Below are 23,175 nucleotides of genomic sequence, written 5' to 3' on the forward strand. Positions count from 1 at the left end.
TTCTTTCTTTTGGAGGTGGGAGGTTATATTCAACTCACACAAAAGTTTATCCGTTCATTAAATGGAAAGGTAAAAAGGCAAACGTTTTAAGAAGATCCCCATTGTACTGCACCGGAAATTACGGTCCAAGTTGTGTGGTATTTTTCCTGCAGAGCTTTCTCTCAAGGGTAGTGTTAAGTTGCAGGTTCTTCCATAGCATCAACAATTCAGTCTTTGTTGAGCCTGAAAGCTCAAGTCATAATTGACTCCTGTCCAGTTAGTAGCAAGTTCTTTAGCCTGCTAGTGAACTTAATATTAGGTAAGTGCAGGTAGGAAAGTGACGGGATCAATAACAGGCATGTTTCATAGCTTTCTTTCTTCTTATGAGCCTTATTGATTGTCAAAGCCAGGATTTGCCATTGCATATTCATGGCTAGTATTTGCCGGCTTTGATTCAGGCCAAGCACATTTCTAATCTTGCATGCTTTGAGGTCAGATGAAGCCTAGTGTAATATTTAAAGCACAGGCTTTGCATGGGCTAGGTAGCTTAGTCAGTGGCTAGTGTCCTCAGCAACTCAGTTCTCTCATTTTGGAATGGGAGCTAGGACAGCAGCTGTGATCTAATCCCACTGTGGGCATTGAATGAGTTAATACAGAAACTATTGAATGAATGCTTGCTACACAGTAAGTCATATTCTATAGCTATTACATAATATGCCCATTGTTGTCTTCATCTTTGTACTTACCCTAAGGAACTCCTGGGATGGGTTCTGTGGTTCCCCTGTATTACCTTTGAGGAGATAGCCTCAGCGGACAGGTTTTCCAAGGCCAAAGGCTAACAGGTAGTAAATCTTGCATTAGAATACAACCTGTCTGTGACTATGGTTCTGTTCATTGCTGCCTTGCCACATTTTTTCCCCCTTAAGATCCAGTTATTTTGATTGGAAAGGCAGATTTACAAAGAAAAGGAGAGACAGAGAGAATGATCCTCCGTGTGCTGGTTCACTCTCCAAATGGCTGCAGTGGCCAGAGCTGAGCTTATCCAAAGCCAGGATCCAGGAGAATCTTCTGGGTCTCCCATGCAAAACTTTGGGTCATCCTCTGATGCTTTCTCCAGCCAAAAGCAGAGAGTTGGATAGGAAGCGGAGTAGCTGAGACATGAACTGGCATCCATATGTGATCCCAGCACTTGAGAGGGGAAGATGATGAGTCAATTGAGCCATTGTACTGGGCCCTGTTTTGCCACTTTTTAAACGTAAAATACATGTGCATTTTTAGATGTAGTCCACAGTTGGTCTACCATGGCTTGGACACTGCCACCTGTTCCTCCAGATGAGGCTGGGCACACGTTGATAGGTCGGTGGTCAGCAAACAGGCTGGGGGTCCATCCTTTCTCAGTAAATGACAGCACCGTCTGCTCTCTTAGAGATGACAAGATCCTGAGCCAACCTTGACTGCGGACTGATGCTCTTCCCTTATTATTGATTGGTTTTGATCTTGATATTTAAAGTAGCCTGCAAATCCATCCCCTTCTCCATGTCCAGTGTTATCCTGGCTCATGCCATGATCAGCACTTGCTTTTCTACTGATCCACACTTGTCCGTTGTTGCCCTATTCCTGTCTGTTTTTCCTGCAGATAGAGGTAAAAGTATAAATCCTGTCATTAAGCCATGACTTAAAGCAACAGCTGCTTTGCCTTTAAATTTAATAGTTTGTAGGCGTTATTTTTTTTTTTTTAAGCTAAGGAGCGATTCTTGAGTGTCCAGTGGAATACAGTTTTCTTTGATCTACTCATCCAAAGGTTGCCTCCAAGAATTGAGTCCCAACATCTACCCCTAAGGCTAGATTTGTTAGCAGAACCTAAGTGTTTCATACAGATGAATAATATCTGATGTTTTTTCTAGGAAGGGCAAAATATATCACACTACTAAAAACATAAAGATGCATTTTCTAAGTTTTTCCCAGTTTCCCTCGTGAGTCAAGCTATGTGTTGTCATCATTTGGTGTTTTGCTCATAGAATCTTGATTAAAGTAGGTATTCACAGGTTGAGTGCAGTACTTGATAAAACTGAATATGGATTAAAAAGTTTAAGTAATCATCATCCTGCCTACTGGGGGAATAGAGAAGACACCAAAGCACACTTTCAAAGGTGCTAGATTAGCAGGCAGCCAACACTGAGTTGGAAGTTCCTTTTTCTGCTTTCCTCTTATCAGCATTTAATCTGACCACTGCTAGGAAAGTGCAGGCAGGTTGTGGGGAAGTTCTGCCAGGGCAAAAGTAAGGGAAAATGAACAGTGAAGAATAAGATCCCATCTGATTAGTCACTCTAGGATAGAATTAGGATACAGATTTCCAGAACAGAACTACAACCCAACTTTGTGCCTGCAGGTGCCATTTAGCACCCTTAGGCTTTCGTTGCAATTAGGCCATCCTGGCTTCATTTACCTCCTTACAAAAGAGCCAAGGTTTTGTTGTGAAGCACTCTACATTGGAGCCATAGAGCTGCTGCTGTCTTGTAAATATTGGTGTGAAAAAATCTTCACAGTGTGGCCAAATGGCCATGCTGATAGGATTTTATTTACAGACAAATTGTGGCAAACTCCTTGGAGAACTCTGAAAAGAATTAAATGGAAGAGATTATATCACCCAGTACTAGGAGCTTTGACAGGGCAATGGAAGGTTGAAAGAAGCAAAATTGTGTTCCTGTGGGCTTTATGGAGTAAGGGTTTGCACCTTGCAACCAGAGGGGTAAAGTGCTGTGGCCTCTCAGCATCTTGCGGGGCTTGGTTTCAGGATGCCCGCAGATAGAAAAATCCATAGACTCTCAAGTAGTTGTATAAAATGGTCTCATATTTGCATATCTACTCAATCTCCCCATACATTTTAAATAATTTCTGATTTACTTCAGTACTTAATAGTAAAGTGTAAGTGTGTGTAGTTAAGTATTATACTCTATTGTTTTGTTTCACTTTAGAAATTTATGCCATAGGCAAAAATACGGAGAATAACAAAGAGGCTTTCCCAAATCAGTCCCCAGATGCTCACATCAGCCAAAGCCAGAAGCTAAGAGCCTCATCTGGGTCTTCTCTGTGGGTAGCAGGCTCCCTAGGACTTGAGCTGTCATCTGCTGCCTTCCAAGTTGTACCTTAGGAGGAGGTTGGAATTGGCAGCATAGCCAACACGTGAGCCTAGGCACTCTGTTAAGGCATACAGGTACCCCAAGTGGTGTTTAATTGCTGTGCCGTATGTCTGCTCCTGTTCTCACTTTTTGATTTTTAAAAATATTTATCTTTGCTTATTTGAAGGGCAGAGGGATGAAGAGCAAATATCAGGTGAAGGCAGAGGCCGAGACATTTTATAGGTTCATTTCCTAAACTCCCAAAATAGCTGGGACTGGACCAAAGGAACTTAATAGCCTGGAACTCCATCTGGTCTCCCATGTGGGTGACAGGGACCTGAGTGCTTGAACTGTCACGTGCTGCCTCTCAGGGTGTGCATTAAGAGGGAGCTGGATTATGTGTAGAGGCAGAACTCAAATGGGCACTCTGAAGTGGGATTTGAGTGACCTAAGTGTTGATTTAACCTGTTGCACCATACTGCACAACCCTTTTCCAAATATCTTTGAACCATGTAAGTTGAGTCCTTTTATGTGGAGTTGAACATATAGAATACCAACTGTATTTAAAACCCTGAAAAAGGTGAAATTGCATGTTTTCCGTTTCCTGAGAAACATTTTACCATTCTTCTGTTTAGAGCCATAACGCACACTCTATGCATAGATGGAGTTGAGTAATTCTTAGTTATTTAGTGCACTTAAAGTTTGTAAAGTTCTTAACGTAATTATGCGCAGCTAATTCCCACAGCCTTGTTCTTTCCTGTGATCCGAAAAACACCAAACGCAACCAGGTACTTTGGGAAGTTTTAGTCCAGTGGAGCAGGAACAGGATGGAGGTGGTGGGAGAGTGAAGAGACAGAGAGGGGGAGGAAGGAAGAGACACCTGGGTTTGGGGGGGTGGGCCTTTTATGTCATTCAGGTGAGCCCACAAGAGGGGGGTGTGGAGATTGGGAAGGATTGAGGGCAGGCCTCCAGGGGATTGGTATCTGAGACTGTCACAGATGATTACCTAAGGATGATTGGTTAGTGGGTGAGGTTAGGGGAGAGGGCTGCAAGAATCGGGGTGGGATTCTTAGGTGAAATGCCAGGTTACATCTGATTGGTGGACAGGTGGACCCGCGTGAATTTTCTGAGCTGTGAGGAGCAGGAAATGGGCTCCAGGTCCAGGGTGGGATGTTCGAATAACTCCTTACGCTTCTGTTTTAAGTTTCCCTGGCACATCATAGCTTGTGGGACGCTTCTGGGCTCCAATGTGTCAAAACCAAGTTCATCAGCCCCCAAGAGAGTCATGTCTCCCCTCTATTTGCTGGGAAGGTTTGTCCCTTAGTTGGAAAGAATAAATGTTACTTTCCAAGTCTAGAAGGACATACGGTTGGGGAAGTTGCACGATAATCCTGGAGGCAAGGTTCTGTTCTGTAGAGAGGAGCCCACTGGGCACCTTCTTGAAGGACTCAACTGCCCTGTGACAGAGACAACATCTGCTTTTCCTCAAAGAGAAAGGAATCAGAATGAGTTGAGTCTTGATCACCTCCCTCTACTTGGTTTCCTGGAGGGAGACCTAGGCCTGGGCTTAGGAGATGAACTGAATGCCCTGTGTTCCATCAAGGGATCTGTCCAGGCTGTTCTCTTGACCAATCTGCTCCTGTAATGTAGAGAAATTCTCCTAGAGTTTTCTTAGCCCTGACTCTCCTCCAGTTCTTCCCAAGATGGTCACCCACAATTAAAATTTTCTGAATATCCTATAAAACCCATAAGAAAAATTTCTAAATTTGAGGGGTCTGCCCTGGACTTCAAGAAAAATGATCATTTCTTGTGTCCTAAGAGTCTGTGCAGTGCTGAGTTCCCATGTAGCAAGAGCTGTGCATCTCATGATGTGTCTCCATGTGTTCATCCAGATACTCTACATGTGATAGATAGGATTGAGGACGGCCTAAGTCCATCTTCATAGTAATCCCATGAGAAAGATACTGCAGAAATGGAAGGGGACAGCGCCCTCACCTGTCATCCAAAAGATCGCAGGCAGGAGTCCTCTCACAAAGGATGGATTGGCAAAGGAAAAGCATAACATTTATTTAATCAGAGTTTGCACAAAACTAGAGCCCTCCAAAATGAGGACCCAGGACCCTTCTTATTTTTATATTTAGGTTTGCTGAAGAATAAGCAGCTGGGCAGCTGTGCGCTGGAGTTCAATCTAATAGTGATGTGCTGAATGGGAAAACCCAACACGGCCTGTTTGGTTTCTTCCTGACTTCTCTATATAGCGTTTCTTTCTCTTGGCCATGGGGCAGAACTTTCTGGAATTAGCATGTTATGACTTGCTGTTAAGCACCATAGATTAGAGAATTTCTTTCTGGCCAACTTTATACAAAAAATGATGGAAAGCTAAAATCATATTGGCAGGTCTGATGAGTGACTAGGGCAGAGGGTAGGTCTGTCATCTGTGGCTGCCTTGGGAGGGAGAGCAGAAGACCAGGAGAAGGGGACCTTGCTTCAGAGGCCCTTCTAGAATCCTTTAGTTCAAAGTTCTCAATAGGTCATACTGCCATGTTTTTGATATTGTTTTCTGACCCCAATGGCATGACTGTCATTTCAGTTTTACAGAGGAGGATGTCAAATAGCAGGCATGTTGTGTTAAGTTTTCCAAAATCTCAGAGCTGTGGATCTTACCACTTTTTCAGTCTGTGACTTCCCATGCCCAGCACCCTCACACAGCTAAGCTTGTGTTCTTCTGGGCAATGAATCCTAAAGGACCTGGGAGATGGAGGAAAAAATGAAGCTAATGCCACTCTGTGCTGAATGTCTGGCAGCATGGCATCATGCCTGTCCAGGCACAGGCACAGGGATAAGTTCTGTATGCTCTGGCTGGAAGCTGCTGGAGGCCCAGCACTCCGTGTCCTCATTGTTAGCTGATGCAATCAGAGTTTCCTAGGGTGACTGTTGCTGCAGGGAGGGAGTAGAAAAGAAGTTGTGCTTATTGGTAAGAAGTTGTGCTTATTGGTTTTCTTTTTTTTTTTGATTAGCAGCTTTGGAAACTTTGAGTATTTGACTCACTGGAAGGTGGAATCGCTCCAGTGTTTCCTGTGGACTCCTGTCTAGGTTTTGTGATAGGAAACTGAGCTTGGACTCTGCTTTCTCTACTGGGGAATGTCTGTATACATCCCTGAGTGACAGAGCTTGCTGGGAAGAGGGGAGCAGTCACTGACATTGCAGCAGCCAAAAGGGAATTTGAAAAGCAAATATCCAAACAAACCAGAACCAGAGAGGAAGTGTGCACATTAGTTTGCAAAGTAATGAACTTTGCAGCTGAAATGCTGATTCCCCAAGTGGAGGAGGGCTTGTGGGGAAGGGGAGAGGATGAGTAGCCCAGCGTGGGTCTCATCCTGTTGGTGACAGAATTTCTCCAGGAGGAAAAGGAATCTGGAATCGGCCGACTCTCACCTCTGTGTGCTTTTGTTTCTATTTCTGTCCAGTGAGACAAATGAATAGCTGCTCCTTGAAGAAGTGCCTGAAGGCTTTCTGGGTGAGGAATTGTGAGTTTTAAAAATGTGTCATTGACTTGAATAATTCTTCACTGTTTTTTTTTTCTCTTAATCTCTCTTTTTAAGAAAAGAGTGATGAGGGCCCGGCGCGGTGGCGCAAGTGGTTAAAGGTCCTCGCCTTGCACGCCCGGGATCCCATATGGGCGCCGGTTCTAATCCCAGCAGCCCCGCTTCCCTTCCAGCTCCCTGCCTGTGGCCTGGGAAAGCAGTCGAGGACAGCCCAAGGCTTTGGGACCCTGCACCCGCGTGGGAGACCCGGAAGAGGCTCCTGGCTTCGGATCGGCATAGTATCGGCCCGTTGCGCTCACTTGGGGAGTGAATCATCGGACGGAAGATCTTCCTCTCTGTCTCTCCTCTCTGTATATCCGCCTTTCCAATGAAAAAATAATAAAAATAAATCTTTAAAAAAAAAAAAGAAAAGAGTGATGTATTCATTCATTCATTCATTCATTCGTCTGAAACTGTTGAGTAGTTCTTGGCCATGCCGTCTGCTCAGGAGTCTAACTGCAGAGATGAATATATCCTCACTACCCCCAGAACCTCATAGAAGCTTGCAGAATAAGGTGTGGCAAAGAGAGCTGATAGCTCTCTGTGGAACCCATGAAAACACCTTCTGGCTGATACATTGGGAGGCTTGGGAGGCTCTGGGGCCAGAGAACTTCCTTGAAGATTGGCTTGGAAATCTACGTGGAAATTTCTGAAACAGGTCCAAGGTTAGAAGAAAGGCCATTCAGGGTAGAGGGGACATTGTGAACAATGAAGATGGCGTACTCTGTTCATGGCAAGCCATTGGTGGAAGAAAAAGATAGCCAACGTTTGTCACACATTGTTTTTAATCTTCCCTCACAGCATGGCATCCCCGGAGAATGATCCTGACCTTGCTAATCTGTGGCTTGCCTGCTACAGCAGCTATGTCACATGAACACTTAAGTAACATAAGGGACACAATCCACTGTGTCTGACCTCCAGTCATTGCATGTGCTTGGGGGTTTGAGGTGGGGAGCAGGGATGTAATGGGTCGCAAGATGGGGCACTTGGAGGCAGGTTGTGCAAGGTTTGTCACTAACACATCTCACATCATTATCCATAGGTTTCAAATATAGAGTGAGATGGTCACAAATACATGTCTGTTTCTTTTACTATTTAGCTTCTGTTAATTTCCACTGTCCGAGCTGTGCTGAACGGAATTTTTATTGTTCTATGTGAATTGGAAAGAATTATTCAATAGAGTTGGGCTGCTTTCCTGCAATCTTGGGATATAGGTGATGATCATTCAACATGGTTGCAAAGGAAAGACTTCTCTCTGCCACTTTCCACTACATTTCTGGCCAAGACTATTCAGCTGATCCTTTTTTTCTGAGAAGCCGAGGAGGCACACAGCCTCAAATCATTATTTCCAGGAGAAACTAGTGCTACAGAGAAACTGTGCAAGAAGGAAAAAGAACTTTCTGGAGCGATACATTTGAATAACATTGCAAATTGCTTTTGGAGATTTCTTAGTATACAAGTAGCGTGTGAAAGCCCCGAGACATCCTGACAAGGAAGAATCCCCTTTTTCCAGGGATGCTGGAGCGATTATAAACAAGAGCTGTGGCATCAGACAGTGTGCCTAGCATGCTGACTGGGATCCATTTGTGGAGCCTGTGAGATTCTGTGCATCTAGAATCGTGTATCTCTCTGCATCCTGCTTTCTTTGTCTGAGAAACAGGTTGTCAGGGTATGTATTTAAAACTATCCTGAAAAAATATACAGGACATGAACTCATTATCAGTCACTCTTACTGCAAGCTCAGTGTCTTCTGGGAGACTTGACTTTGTCTCACAGGGCATTTATTGTCATTCCAGAGCGGTAGTGTGGTGTGGGAAATGCTGCAGTGAGACGAATTTCCTAAATTCATGTGTGACTCCTGTTACCGGCCCTAGAGAAGGAAGGGTAACTGACAGAGGACTCTGGAATAGGGGAGCAAAGGTCTTTCTTTTTTTTTTAAAGATTTATTTTTATTATTATTTTTTTATTGGAAAGGCGGATATACAGAGAGGAGAGACAGAGAGGAAGATCTTCCGTCCGATGATTCACTCCCCAAGTGAGTGCAACGGCCCATGCTATGCTGGTCCGAAGCCAGGAGCCTCTTCTGGGTCTCCCACGGGTGCAGGGTCCCAAAGCTTTGGGCCATCCTCGACTGCTTTCCCGGGCCACAGGCAGGGAGCTGGAAGGGAAGCGGGGCTGCCGGGATAGAACCAGCGCCCATATGGGATCCCGGACATGCAAGGCGAGGACCTTAACCACTTGCGCCACTGCGCTGGGCCCTAGCAAAAGTCTTTCTTACTAGCCTGTAAGGTGAGGATATGTGCTTTGGTGGGTGTTTTATGTGCCAGCATCCAATGACAAGATTATAATTCAGGGCAGTAAATAAATATGTAACTGAAGATTTCAGTCGCAAGTGACAGAAACCTAAATAGGACTCACTTAGCAGAATGGGGTGTTACAAAGTTTTTGTTTATGAAAAATATTAGGGTAGCTCAGAGAACCAAAGAGTAAGGGTTCAGAACTCCTCCTTGAGGCCTCTTGTTCTCTTTTCCTCTTTTTATCTCAGGGCTGGTGCCAGCTTCTCTGACTCGTTCCTTCCTAGCGTAGATGGCTGTTCCCCATGTTGAAGGAACACAGCCTTAGACAGCTTCAGCTTTGCAGTTTCTGCAGAAAGAGGAAACTCTCCTCTTGCAGGCTTCTGCAGGCAACCCTCAGAAATCCATTAGCTTAGGGCCAGGCACTGGGGCGAGGGAGGAGGACCGTGTCATTGGCCAAGCCTGCTGCATGCCTGTTCTTGACCAGTAGGACCTACTACCTACAAGAGAGATGGAAAAGTTCTCTGGGGGGCTAAATTGCAAAGCTGTGTTGAGTTCTCTGGAGCTCTGTGCCAGGGAAAGGTGCTGGAGGAAAATGTTTAAGAATTATCCTCAAGTAGTATCCAGCTCTTCCTATTTTTGACTTGACTTCCCATGTCTGGGTTTTTTTTTTTTTTCTTTTTTGGCAGTTTAAAGAGTTTTGTACAGGGGCCAATGCTGTGGCTCATCAAGCAAATTTCCACCGTGTGGTCTCAGTATCCGAAATGGGCGCTTGATCATGTTTTGGATGCTCTGCTTCTGATCCAGCTCTCTGCTTGTGGCCTGGGAAAGCACCAGGAAATGACCTAATCCTGGGATCCTGCACCCACGTGAGAAACCCAGAGGAAACTTCTGGTTACTAGCATTGGGTCAGCTCAGCTCCAGCCATTGCAGCCATTTGGGGAGTGAACCAGTGCATGGAAAACCTTCTCTCTTAATCTCTCCTTCTCTCTTGTAAATCTGCCTTTCAAATAAAAAGAAATAAATCCTCCTCCCAAATCATCTGATCCTTGCAGTTAACGTATTACATTTATTATTGTTAAGGTCCACTTAACAAAATTTGTCTATATAAATTATTTTTAAGAGGTTTATTTGTTTACTTGAAAGGCAGAGCAACCAAGAGGGAGAGACACAGATTCCACCACCCAACTGGCTGCAAGAGGGCCAAGGTGAAGGCAGGAGCCAGGAACTCCGTCCTGGTCTTCCATAAGAGTAAGAGAAACACAGTTACTTGAGCTATCCCTGCCGCCTTTTGGAGTTTGCATTAGTAGGAATTTGGGATCAGAAATCAGGACCAGTACCCAAACTCAGGCATTGGGATGTAATGTATCTTTACCGTAGGCCTAATGTCTGCTGTGGAATGCAGAAGTTCTAAGCTCTTATATCAGATCATCAATTTCTTCCTGATGGTTTCTATCTTTGATGTTGTGTTTCTCATAGTTCTTGAGGCTGAAAGACCAGGATCAAGCTGTCATTAGGGATTGGTTTCTTCTGAGCCCTTCTGACATCTGTCCCGTAAATTTCATGATGACTATTCAGGATAATGTGAAAGCTAAGATTCCATCAGGTTGCAGTTTTCTGCTATACTGCATGCCAACAGCAACTAATAATACATTTTCCTACCTGGCAAGTAAATGGGCCAAATTACTACTAAGATTTCCACGTGTAGATTTCCATGTGTCAGTAGTGTGTATATAAAACACATTAAGTTTCCAGATTCATTTCAGTTATCTTGTAATATTTTTTTCCTGACTGTGTCTGCGTTCCATTCTAAATGTACAATGTTTCCTCATTTCTCAACAGTAAAACTTCCTGTTTGGCTATTTGCTATCCCAAGAATGGCTGTCATGTCCTTGAAACATGCAGAATCCAAAAGGGCACCCTCCTGATGTTTGGACCCATCTGGGCCTTCCAGTATAAGGTGCACATGCCCACATTCCTGCCCCCATAGCCCTCCCTGCCAACAGTGCTTGTCAGTATGATTATTCAAGAGGAGTGGTTGACCCTCCCTGAATCATGCTTGAAAAGGGAAGCTTAGCTGGAATTGTGAGTAGCAGATTAGGGTGCTGCCTGTGATTCCCATTGGAGACAGTGACAGTTCTGGAGGCTTCCAATCCAACCCCCTACTAATGTGTCAGCTGAAGATGGCACTAATGTGAAAGCTGAAGATGGGCCAGGACTTTGGGTTCCTGCACCCACATGGGAGATTCTAACAGATTTCCAGGCTTCTGGCTTCAGCATGGACAGCCCTAGTTATTTAGGGAGTGAACTAGTGGATGGAAGATCTCTCTCTTTCTCTAACTATGCTTTTTAATAAATCCTTTTTAAAAGGAAGCAGTGGCAAGATTCAGTGAGCCTGGATCACCATGACATCCTGAATATGTCAAGCCAACAGCACATGTCCCTGTGTTTCCAGATAGTAGTATGTTGAGATAGCATCACTGTATTTGGAAAAGGATGCACTACAGTAAAGAAAACAAAGCTTTTACCCATGCCTATTTCATGGGCCTTCCCAAGGTGGAGTGTACCGTGTACACTGGTAGGGATAGGGGTCCTCAAAAATGAAAACAAGAGAGCCCCAGGGAAGCTGAGTGGGGTGGTGAGGGGCTAATGGAAGGTCACTTTCAGCAGGTGCTGAAAATTCCCAAGGCTGTTTCCTACTTTTCCCAATTCAGTGCAAAGGGAAAAGTGTGTGTGTGTGTGTGGTATGTGTTATTTTCCCTTCCTCTCAGGCTCTACTTAACATTTACAATGCAGAACTAGTGGTTTCTTCCATAAAATCCCAAAGATCATCCTTAAGCCCATTATCTGTCACCAGTCATTAATGGTTTGTAGAGCAGAGGATTTCTCTTCTAAGGAGGAAGGAAAGGGCAGAGGAGTTGGAATGAATCCCTTTTCCTGCTGTTTGCTGTTTGTCTCCTGTGAATCAGGCCTGACCTCCTGCGGCTCATCTGTCAGGCTCTTTCTGTGCAGTGAGGTGGGGTGGCTGCCATAGTTCACCAGGGCAAGCATTTTATTTTCTCAAAAGAGTGCTTCGCTAAGATTGACCTCACAGACTTGTGTGTAGTCTTTTTTCCCCTAAGTTTTCTTGTAGGGCTTATTGTGAAACAGAAATGACTGGAAATGGGACCAAAGAGGTTAAAAGACATTGTATATGTCCTAAACTAAAGTTATGTGGGAAACTTGGAGAAACGGAAATATTGATAAGATATTTGGGAAATTTTATAAAGTCATAGATCTAAGCAAGCTGCCTGGAAAACCATGTAGAGCGGTAATGGATCTGTAAGGGAGAAGAGCTTTCTCTCAGAATCTGGTACATCCCGTTTCGATTGGAATGTCTATCCAGTTGTGTAGACTTCCTTCCTGTGATTCTTAAATTTCAGCTTGTATAAGAACCATGATACCTGGCTGCCTACACAAATTCTTATAGCATATATTTACTGGGCAATTTAAGCAATACTGGGTATCTACTTGGGTAACTTTGACAAGTGGACTTAATGAGATGCTAGTTCTGTAGGAAGTGTATGCATTTATTCATGAACCATGTGTTGAAAGGCCTGTGTTGCCTTGGATAGGATGTGGATCTTGCCTTAGAGTGCTTAAAGTATGTCAAGTTCAAGGATTGGGTGCCCTGCATATAGAGGATTTAGTAGCTCATAATCTCTGACTGGGATGATTTTGCCCCTTGGAAGATATTTTGCAGTGTCTGGAGACGTTATTTATTAAGATTTATTTTATTTTGTTGGAAAGTAAGATATACAGAGAGGAAGATCTTCCGCCCGTTGATCCACTCTCCAAAGTGGCTGTAACAGCCAGAGCTGTACTGATCCAAAGCATGGAGCCCAGAACCTCCTCTGGGTCTCCCATGTGGGTGCAGGGTCCCAAGGCTTTGGGCCGTCCTCGACTGCTTTCCCAGGCCACAAGCAGGGAACTGAATGGGAAGTAGGGCTGCTGGGATTAGAACCCTCGCTCATATGGGATCCTGGAGTGTGCAAGGGAAGGACTTTAGCAGCTAGGCTACCACGCCGGGCCCTGGAGACATTTTTCATATGCCTGATCATGGCTGTTAACCTCTCCACAATGCACAGAATATCCCCTGTCACAAGGAATTGAAGCCAAAGGTGAAGTAGCCTGAGCAAGAACCATTGCCGTACCTAGTATCAGAAGGAATAGGAACACTGAATGTGTGGAGGCCAATAGCAGCTGGTTCTTTCTTGGCCGACTCACAAACTCAAGAGGATAAAAGGCAGATGGGAGTATAATGTAATGGGGTGCTACCAGTGATGGCTCCCACCCGCTTGTCAGGTTATTTGACAGCAGACAAGGCGCAGAAAGGGAGCTTCTGCACCCCGCCCTTCCTACCTCCTCGCCCATTCAAGTTTATTGAAGGTGCGAAAACTGCACTTCGCCCTCCTGCCCTTGCTTGGAAATTACTCGGGAGGCTCCGTGCACATGGCCCCTCCTGCCTGCTAGTGTACTATATTAGGTAACTATAGGAAAATTCTGGGCTTTGCTAACTCCCTTCCTGCATGAAATTTTGTACTTCGTGGCTGTCAGTCTGATTGGAGGGTGAGAGCTTAAAAATCCCTGACTTTGGAGGTTCTGTGCAGTGGTTCCTGGAGTGTAGTGGCAGCAAACTGTCACCAAGCTTGGGCAATAAAGACTCCTCCTAACATCCTACACTTGGCTCCAGTGTGATCTCTCTCCTCTCCGCAAGGGTAACATCTGGGACGTTGAACCCATCATTCAAACGTCCCTTATGCCTCTGTCTCCATCCCCCAGGGATGGCTGCTACTTAACTTCCCTATCTCTTGCTGCCTGTTAGCGGAGGGCAGAAGGCAGTGGACTTGGGTATGTGAATTCCCCAGGGGAACCCCCTGTCCTTGCTCTCTCAATGGCTGTTTTGTGCAGCGGGACTCTCACCTAACTGCCCTTGGGAGAGCCAAGCTATTGTATTCCCACCTGTTCAACAGGTTTCACCCTGAATGGTCTGGAGGTTGGGAAGGACGGTTCAAGGGATAGAAATACAAGCTTGGCCTTTGATTCCTAGAAGGTTGTATGACCTTGTGGTTGTAATTCTAAACTGTTTGCAGAGGTGGGATGGGAATGTTCAAAATGCACATTATTTATATTATCTACTCGGTTGCTGCTCCCCCCTACCCCATTCTTTGTTTCGAACAGTTATCTAATATTCACACAAAGACTGTGTTCATAGTAGAGGCCGCTTTCTTGATTCTAAGGGTGTAGATTTTAATTGTGATCCTGTATTGAACTGTTGGGGTCCAGAGAGTCCTGCAATTCACAAATATTCAGAGAAGGTGCAGACTGTTTGCTTGTGTTTGCACATAAGACATAGCTAGTTAAGATGTTCCTGTTGTGTGATGGTCAATTGTTTCCCAGTCTTATGAGTTGTAAATAAAACAGAAACAGTCATTATTAAGCTGAATTTTTTTTTTCAATATCTTAGGAAACTAAAATGACTTGAAGAAAATGCAAAAGTCAGAAGTTTTTTGGGGACAGTTTGTCTGGAAAGTTGTGACAGTTTACATTCCAAACCAATGGACTTAGATATGAACTTCAGTCCTTAAATGTTACAAACAAAAATGGGCTACCGGTAAGGTGTTAGGGCTGAGGGTGGTGTAAGAAGAACCCTGGGAATGGGCTTCCTGAGTTAGGACCAACTATGGTCTGGATTCTTTCTCTTCCTACGTTTTGCTCCTGTCTGGCTTTGGTGGCAACTTGCCAGTTTTAGGAGCGGGTGAGATAGACTTCTGCCTCACGCCCTGGGACGTGTTGTTTGTTGTGCTGGCCAGGGATATGAGTTCTCCAGATGAGCTCACTTCCTCACCTCTCCTAGGTCCTGGTAAAGCTCTCTCTGTTGAACATTGTACTCTATCCTTTCCACACTCACACTAGGCTGCTTCATCGAAAATTGCACTTAGGAGGTCATTTTAAGTGGATGGCTAAATTTTTGCGAAATTGATGCATAATTTTTTCATCATCTAGATTTTGCGTGAACTTGTTGAAGAGATCTCAGGTGCATGGATTTCAAACCTTATGTGAAAATAAACTTACAACTTCATTTTCCAAGAAAATGTTTTGGACTGCCTCACACAACTTAGCACTTTTAGCCTTGTTCACCTCTTTATTTCTGCCTTGTCTCCAACTGCAATTGGCTGCTGTATCCTCAGCCTGGACAATAGGTCTGGCACAGAGTAGATGCAATCATTCTCTGTTGAATGAGTGACTGAGCCGCTGCTTTGTAGAGTGACCCTGGCTGATTACTACCAATTAGCTTCCCAGCAGGCTGCCCTAATCATCCTTGACCAAAGGAGCAGCAACCCTGGTTTGGTTCATTTCCTTTACTTGTCAGTCCTGCTGAAGTTAGTTATTTATGTAACTCCTGGTGTGGCCGGGGACTTCCAAGGTTAACTTGGCTTTCCTGTTGCCTCGGAATTGTCCAGTGGCCGTTGAGATCTGGGATAGTAACTGACAAGGCCTACTCTGGTCACAAGGCTTACAGATGAACGTTTGATTAAAATCTTCATACAGAGATCAGTTGCTAGAAGAAGGCCAAGAGCCCCAATAGAGAAGGGCAAAGGGATTGGACAGTTCACAGAAAAGTGAACATGGATGACTTTTTCAAGCCTTAATAGGAGAACTGCCAGTCAAAAGCACAGGGAGGTATGCGTTTTCAACCTGTCTTGTCTGCAGAAATCCCATCTGTTGGTGGAGCTGTGTGTAAATAGGCAACCTCACAAATGGTTAGAGGGAGTGGGTATTGGGAAATGGTATCAAAACTTATGAGTACCTGCAAATACTCTTTGATCTAGTAATTTTGCTTTTGTGAATCTGTTGTAATGATGGACTTACATATGTGAAAATTATGAATGCATAAATTTATGCATCATAGGTTTATAATAGCTACAGGCAAGAAAATCAACCGGAAAGGCCAGAGCTGAAAACTGGTTCATGGATTGAGGGGTTGGAGGGGCACAGCCATTCATAGAATGATGTGGTTGCTGGCAGATTGGAGACGCTTTATTTTGTAGCAATATAGAAGGGTTTAGGAGCTATATTAAAATTTATATTTAATTATATGCTTCTATTTAGTTTATGTTAAAATGCTACCTTTTGTGTAAAAAGGAGAAAAGATGCTACTCTGTTTTATATTTGTCTTCCATAAATCAGTTCTGGAGGGCCACATGAAATACTTCTGTATAGCTGGAGAGTTGGGAGGAAAAAGTGGGTATTGGGGGACTGCAGGAGAGAGAGGCCTCCGTAATCTGTCTTCATATTCTTTCCCCCAAAGACACAGATTTGAAGCATATGACTGATTTGCCTGTTCACAGCTGTCGTTACAGCTAGAAATGAGCTAGCCTAAGAACAAACAGCAGCAGAAACAGCATCGGATACTCCTTATTTTTCTTTGGGTAAACAGCCGTGTTCATTCAGATGAGACTCCTAGGCTTCTCCTTCGCGCAGCGCTGTGTGCACCTGTACCCTTTCTTCCCCTCTTGGAAGGTGCATTGTGTGGCTTGACCTTGAGGAGGGAGTGCGCGCTTGTGAACTCCGAGGTATTTCTTGTTGCTCCTGATATCCTCGTTGCTATAGTGTAGAGATCTATTTGTGACACAGAGAAAATGCTTTAAATAAAACCTGCTTCCTGGCCATGACTTCCTGGGCAATCTGTCCTTCCGGAGACTGTTGAGCACCAGCCGTTGACTTGAGTGTCTGCACAGAGGGCAAGCCCTGCCTGCTTGAGAGCCTGGGCACCATTCTGAACACAACCTTGGGGTTAAGGAGCAGCTGTCTTGGCACTGAGGAATCACGCAGGCTGTCTTCTGGTGGCTTCAACTCTAGGGCATTGGTACAGTCCTGCGCCCCACCCCCACCCCATGTTTCTTTTAGTTCAGGAGCCTGTGATGCCATTGGCTGTCCCGCTGTGGCTTCAGCACCCTGGCGCCAAGGGGAACAGTTTCTTATACCTAAACTGCTAGTGAAAACAGGAAGTGATGAAGCGAAATTCGCCTTGCGTCTACACTGAGCAACTTCTCCTTCTCTTTTTCTCATTCCCCATTAGATATTGACACGTGCAATTGTCTACGCTGTAGGATTTCCAATTCCACTGGGTTCTGACAACTTCGGAGCTTACAATGCCGCCACCTGCAGACATTGTCAAGGTGGCCATAGAATGGCCTGGTGCCTACCCCAAGCTCATGGAAATCGATCAGGTGAGTAACTAACTCGGGCACCTTTTGATCTGTTATTTTCAGTTTCTCTTTGGTGCTGGAATTTTCATAGATTTGGACAGCTCTTTTCTTTCCCTGTCTCTCTTTGGCTGTGTTGAAAAAATCTGTGCCTTAATAGTCACAATGTGGTTTGAATGGATGGGAGATTTATGCTGTTCCAACAGCTACTTGGATTGTGTCAATACAGGGTTTGTGTCTGAAGCTGTTGCAGGAGACAGTTCAAGCGATTGGACTGGACTCTGGGCAGTTGGTACAGTGGCCGCTGTCCCAGCCCTGCCTTGCAGTGACTCATGAATACATGCAGATATTTTCACATAGGCAACACAAAACTCAGTTTTTGGAATTGTCTTGTAATTCACTTTTTGCACAAATAGCCAAGCACATTGGGTACTTGGTTACATTAACAGTTTGATAAAGTCTGAAGAGAAGGGCTCAATCTTATACCTCAGCCCATTACATTCTATTATGAGGATAAAATTCAGTATATGTCTGGCATATTTTGTGGCATGTAATGAATGCTCAGTAAGTATTTATTGAAGGAAAATTCATCAGAAAGATTTATAAGGATGGTTTTACCGATGAAGGCATCCTTTAGCCTGGATCTTGGCAGTCATGTGGCGTGGTTCTCATTTACTATTTGATTATAGGTTATCTCAGGGTGGTTATTTTTGTCCCTACTTTACTATAGTCATTCTGGAGGAAATGACTGAAGGAACATAGTGTTGAGGCTTAATATATACTTACAAGTTTCCAAAAACATATAATGTAGGATTATACTTGGGTTCTACATTTTCAAAGTTAGAATACCATGGCAACTTCAGTCCTTATTTATGTTTCTGATACTATTTTGTGATTATGATTTAGCAATTCTTTTCAAGATATTATTTTATTATCTGCCTGAAAACCATTGAAAGTGTAACATCACATTGTGTGAATCTTGAAAACAATCGTTGGGGTGATTTATAGAGATTAAATCAAAATCCGTTGAGCTTGAATTTGAATGCAAGAAAGGATACTTTTTCTGGGGAATTGTTTGTTAATAAAAGATGTCATTGGGACATTGCTGGCATTGTGGCTGATCTCCAAGGTAGTGTTTTTTCCTGTTTTTTGAAGCAAGTCGTGCAAGCGAAGGCTAGGAGGGATGTCACCAGCTTCCCAGGCATGTGTCAGGCAAGAACAGATGCCTGTACTTTTTGTTTGTGGTTGAAAAGGAAACTAGTTGAATTTTACCTTAAAAGTGTCTGGGGATACCTGGTACAGACTAAATGTAGTTAAGATTATGCTTGGCTGAAACCTAAGACAAAAATGCTTCCAAGACATAGAAGATTTTTTTTATATATATATGCATAGCAGTGCATGAGACTGCGTGATGGTATGGATCCAAATCTTTGTCTTGTGGCTGAGTGCCAGGGGTGTGGGCATCCGCTGGGAGTGCCTTAGAGTCCCAGGTGTTGTTCCAGACACCCTGACGCAGAATCTGCCAGAGTTACATATTTTGTACTATGATATGACGAAGAATGAAAATATTGGTAGTAACTTTTCTCATCATCTTCTACTTTGTTCAATAAGGAATGTATAAACCTGCTCTCTCCCATTGCCTATTAGCTTCACTAGAAAGCTCTGGGTTTCTTTTTCCTCTGGACAGCTACTGTTTCCCAGAAAGATGTTTTCAGAAGTTGGGTTAGGCACTGTACCTGTGTATTGTCTTGAAATCTTGAGTATCTTTCTGTTTACCATATGGCATTGCCTCTGTTCACTGCAGCCCATGGTGCTCAGTCTCAAGAGTACGTAGCAATCACCTGAAGAGCTTATGCAGAGTGTACATGCCCAGACCTGGCTTCAAAGATTTTGATTTTGTCAGCCAAGGGTAGGGCCCTAAATCTGCATTTGTAAGAAATACAAGATGAATCTGATACAAGGACTCTATAGTTGGAGAAATTGTCATTAGAATAGGAGCTGCTTGGTCTTTCTTTAAAAAGTGTTTGTTTACCTTCCTCATACATGCAAGTCAAGGTAGGGAGAGAAAAAGATCAACAGGGTTTCATAGAAAGGTCTTCCATCTGCTGCTTGAATCCTCCTATGCCTGTAACAGCCAGGCCTGGGCTGGGCTAAAACTGGGAGCCAGAAATCCAGTCTGTGTCTCCACAATGGTGCCATCGTATGCTGCTTCCCAGGGTGCATATTAGCAGGATTCTGGATCAGAATCAGAGCTAGAACTTGAACTCTGGTCCCTCTGATATGGGATATGAACATCCAAAGTGGCATTCACTGCTGTGCTGAATGTCCCTCCCCATTATTTTTGAGTGCTGCTTGTCCAGTGCCTAATGAACAGTACTTAATTGAGATATGGCTATTTCCTTCAGAAAAAAAAAATCAAGAAAGGGAGGTTCCTGACTGCTGACATTTTGGCTAACACTCCAAGATGGCCCCACTGGTCTGGTAGCTAAAGAGGGTGGAGGATGGCAGAACTTATATGAAGACAGGATCACATGGAGATCCAAAGAGAGTTATGCTTAGCTCAGCTACTGTAACCCACTTTCTTGCAAGGAGCACCTTTGGGGGACGTGCATCAGTGACCTGAAGACTTCCCTATGGGGCTACTGCCTCAAACACCATCTTTAGATCAAACCTCTATCCTTCATCCATTGTCTGTGAATGTTAACACATTAGCTCTTAGTCTCCTACCACGTGGGGTTTTGGATGGCCTTCAACTGTTACCCAGATCAGGGTAGGAGACACTTGCCCATAATAGGCTTGTTTATTTTTGTTAAATCTTGAAGCTACAATCTTGTCTTTCCACATAGCAGGAAAAATCCCTGGGAGTTTTCACTAATGGGTTTAGCTGTATCTTATGAAACTCTGCAAAGAGTTATCAGCTTACTCCTGCTTTCTGCTTTTGTCTCTACTATCTATGGTTGCACTTTAACCTCAGGGAGCTACTTGAAGCTGAGGATGCTAAATGTCTGGATGTACCAAAGCTAAAAGGTTCCCTTAGTCACTGTTTTGTTAAGTTTACTGTTTACCAAAATGTTTAGGTCTCAATTAAGAGCATAGATCCTTAAACACTTCGATAAGAGGTACTGGCAAGAGGCAGAGGGGTAATTTATTTGACTACTATGGAAAAATACTTAAAGCAGGGTAATTTATAAATGAGGGGAACTTACTGCTCACAGTTTAAAAGGCCAGGAATGCTAAGATCAAGGCATCTGTGGATTCAGAGTTTGGCGAGGGCCCGTTCCTCAAGCATTGTACCTTTGCTCTGCATCTTTACCTGGTGGATGGGGGAGACAGACTTTCTCAGCTCTCTCTCTCTCTGTCTCTTTTAAAATGTTCATTTATTTTTATTGGAAAGTTAGGTTTACAGAAATATCTTTCATCTAGTGGTTCACTTCCAAAGTGGCTGCAGTGGCCGTAACTAAGCTGATCTGAAGCCTGGAGCCAGGAGCTTCTCCCAGGTCTCCCACACAGGTGCAGGGTCCCAAGGCCTTGGCACATCCTCGACTGCTTTCCTAGGCCCTAAGCAGGGAGCTGGATGGGAAGTAGAGCAGCTGGGACATGAACCGGCGCTCTTATGGTATCCTTGTGTATGTACGGTGAGAATTTAGTCACTAGGCTACTGTGCTGGATCCTTAGTTCTCTCTCTTAAGTACACTGCCTATACTCCTGCCCTAAAGGCTGCACCTCTTCATGTCATTATCATGAGTGTTTGGTGTAAACATGGGAATTAGGGGATATATCATGAGGGAAATGAGTACTCAGGCCCTGGAAGTGCTGGAACACTGCTTCCTGGTAGGGCTTAGTTGGCCCCTGTATACCTCCAGTCTCTGTCTGAAGAAGTTGGAGTGCTAATTTGCTACTTTTTAGTCTTCATGAAGATTAAAGAACATGTATGAAAGGCATGTGGCATATTGGCTCACTCAGTCACTACTAAATAATGCCAGCCATGATGAAGTTCCCCTTAGACTGATACATTTGGTTCTCCTTGCTTTTTCACCTGCCCATCCATTCTGCAGCATGCCCTCACCTCGACCCCACCCCAACCTTATTCTCATTCTTTCTGTGCCTGACTTACTAAGGATTTTGGAGGGAGAGAAAATTAAAGGCAAGTGGAAAGCATCGCCTTTATCAGCATAAAGGATTACATGAGCTGGGCACATAGCTGGTTCACACCGTGGGTACTCACTGAATCTTAGTAACCCTTGGTGGTATTTGCTTTGTCTCCTGGCCACCCAAAGACCTCTCTGGGCAGCTGTTCTCCTGTTGTCTGCAGGGTGTCTTCCTCCTGCCCTGTCCCCATAAACCTCCCTCTCCGAGGAGGACACTGGAGCACCTCTGCTGTGGTCTCCTGCAGGACACCATAAAACTCTCGACACCTTTCTGACCATCATGTCTTCATTTTACAGCAGAAGAGGGACAAGGTACTTTACTTTCTTTCCTGGGCTTTGGCCACCAATCTCTTTGTGACAGGTGTGTTTTAACTCACCTCTTCTACCATGCCTTTTCTGGGTCTCCCACAGGGGTGCAGGGTCCCAAAGCATTGAGCCATCTCAACTGCTTTCCCAGGCCACAAGCTGGGAACTGGATGGGAGTGGAGCTGCCGGAATAAGAACCAGCGCCCATATGGGATCCCGGGCGTGTTCAAGGCGAGGACTTTAGCCGCTAGGCTATGCCGCCGGGCCCAAGTCACCTCTGATTTTACTAACACAGCTCCACATCCATTTCTCTGATGGATCTGTTGTCCCTGTGTATTAACATTCAGTTATCTTCAAGAGACAATGAAGTGATTAAAGAAATTGCCCATAAATGAACATGGTGTTGCCAACATTTAAAAGCTATTTCACATAGAGGAGAGACTACTAAGTATGCTGTTTATGGCCCAAGCTATGAACTCCATCCTCCCCGTACAAGGAGATAGGCTTCACCTCTTTCTGTTCAAATAGATGTAGCATGGACTGTTTCCACAAGGAAGAGGTCTTACAGGCAAGGGGTCCATCATCCCTATTTGGTGTGCATCACATGAAGGCTTATAAAGGCTGTGGTGCAGTAGATTCAGGGCAAGAGTGGGCTGTGAGAACAGCTAGCTGGCTTTCAGTCCACACAATGGCTCAGGAAAAGTGCTGTGTGCTGAGTCTCCAGATTCTCCTTGCTCATCTGGCGGCACAGCTGGGTACTGCTCTGTTTTCATTTGAGGATAATTGGAGCACATAGACCACCATTAGAAAACTGTCACGGAATTTTTTTTTCAAAGTTTCTTTATTTATGAAGGAGAGAGAGAGAGAGAGAGAGAGAGAGAGAGAGAGAGAGAGAGAATACGCGTATCTCCCGATTTACTTTCTAAATGTCCACAATGACTTGGACCAGACTGCAGCCAGCAGCTGGACACTGAGCTAAGTCTCCCAGGTAGGTGCAGGAACTACTTGAGCTGTCACTTGCTGCCTCCCAGGATGTGCAGTATCAGGAAGCTGCACCCAGGAAGAGATCTGAGACTTGAACTGAGGCACTCCATGGGATAGGGTCTTTCCAAGCAGCAATTACTAGACCAATCACACTCTCATTGAAAAAAAAACAAAAACATGTTTTCCCTAACAATTAACGAGCTTTCTGGAGATCCCAAGACTCAAGCTAAAGTCCTTAGCATGATTTGAGGTCCTTATATGTTTTCCTGGAGCACCACCCAGGCATCTGCAAGCGCTGGAGGCAATTCTGAAGAGCTGCACTGTTTTGTAGAAGCTGAAGTTTTGCTAGCATAGCCCTGTGTATTCACAGACTTTTTCACTTCTTACAGTTTCCTTCTGACAGTATCTCGGCTCAAATTCCTCTTGCTGCCCACCCATCAAAAATCCCAGCTTTGCTAAGCCCTGCAGAGTCCTCCTTTGAATGAAACCCTTTTAAAATTGTGTTGTGATGC

At 44.4% G+C, this 23,175-nt stretch overlaps 1 protein-coding gene across 3 annotated transcripts in view; it reads left to right on the plus strand.

The window, feature by feature from the left end:
• The window catches only part of ELMO1 (engulfment and cell motility 1), a 489,334-nt gene that overhangs the window by 74,585 nt on the left and 391,574 nt on the right, over positions 1 to 23,175 (plus strand). For 2 of the 3 annotated variants that reach the window (XM_040964657.1, XM_040964658.1), the window contains exon 2: positions 17,099 to 17,249. In XM_040964657.1, coding sequence (XP_040820591.1) covers positions 17,172 to 17,249 — 78 coding nt within the window. In that variant the 5' untranslated portion in view covers positions 17,099 to 17,171. Of the gene's footprint in view, positions 1 to 17,089; positions 17,250 to 23,175 lie in introns of those variants that run through there. The other variant, XM_040964659.1, reaches the window with a different exon arrangement.

The sequence above is a fragment of the Ochotona curzoniae genome, unplaced genomic scaffold (assembly GCF_017591425.1).
Source record: "Ochotona curzoniae isolate NIBS_2020 unplaced genomic scaffold, NIBS_Ocur_1.0 scaffold_3835, whole genome shotgun sequence".
In the NCBI taxonomy this organism is placed as follows: Eukaryota; Metazoa; Chordata; class Mammalia; order Lagomorpha; family Ochotonidae; genus Ochotona; species Ochotona curzoniae.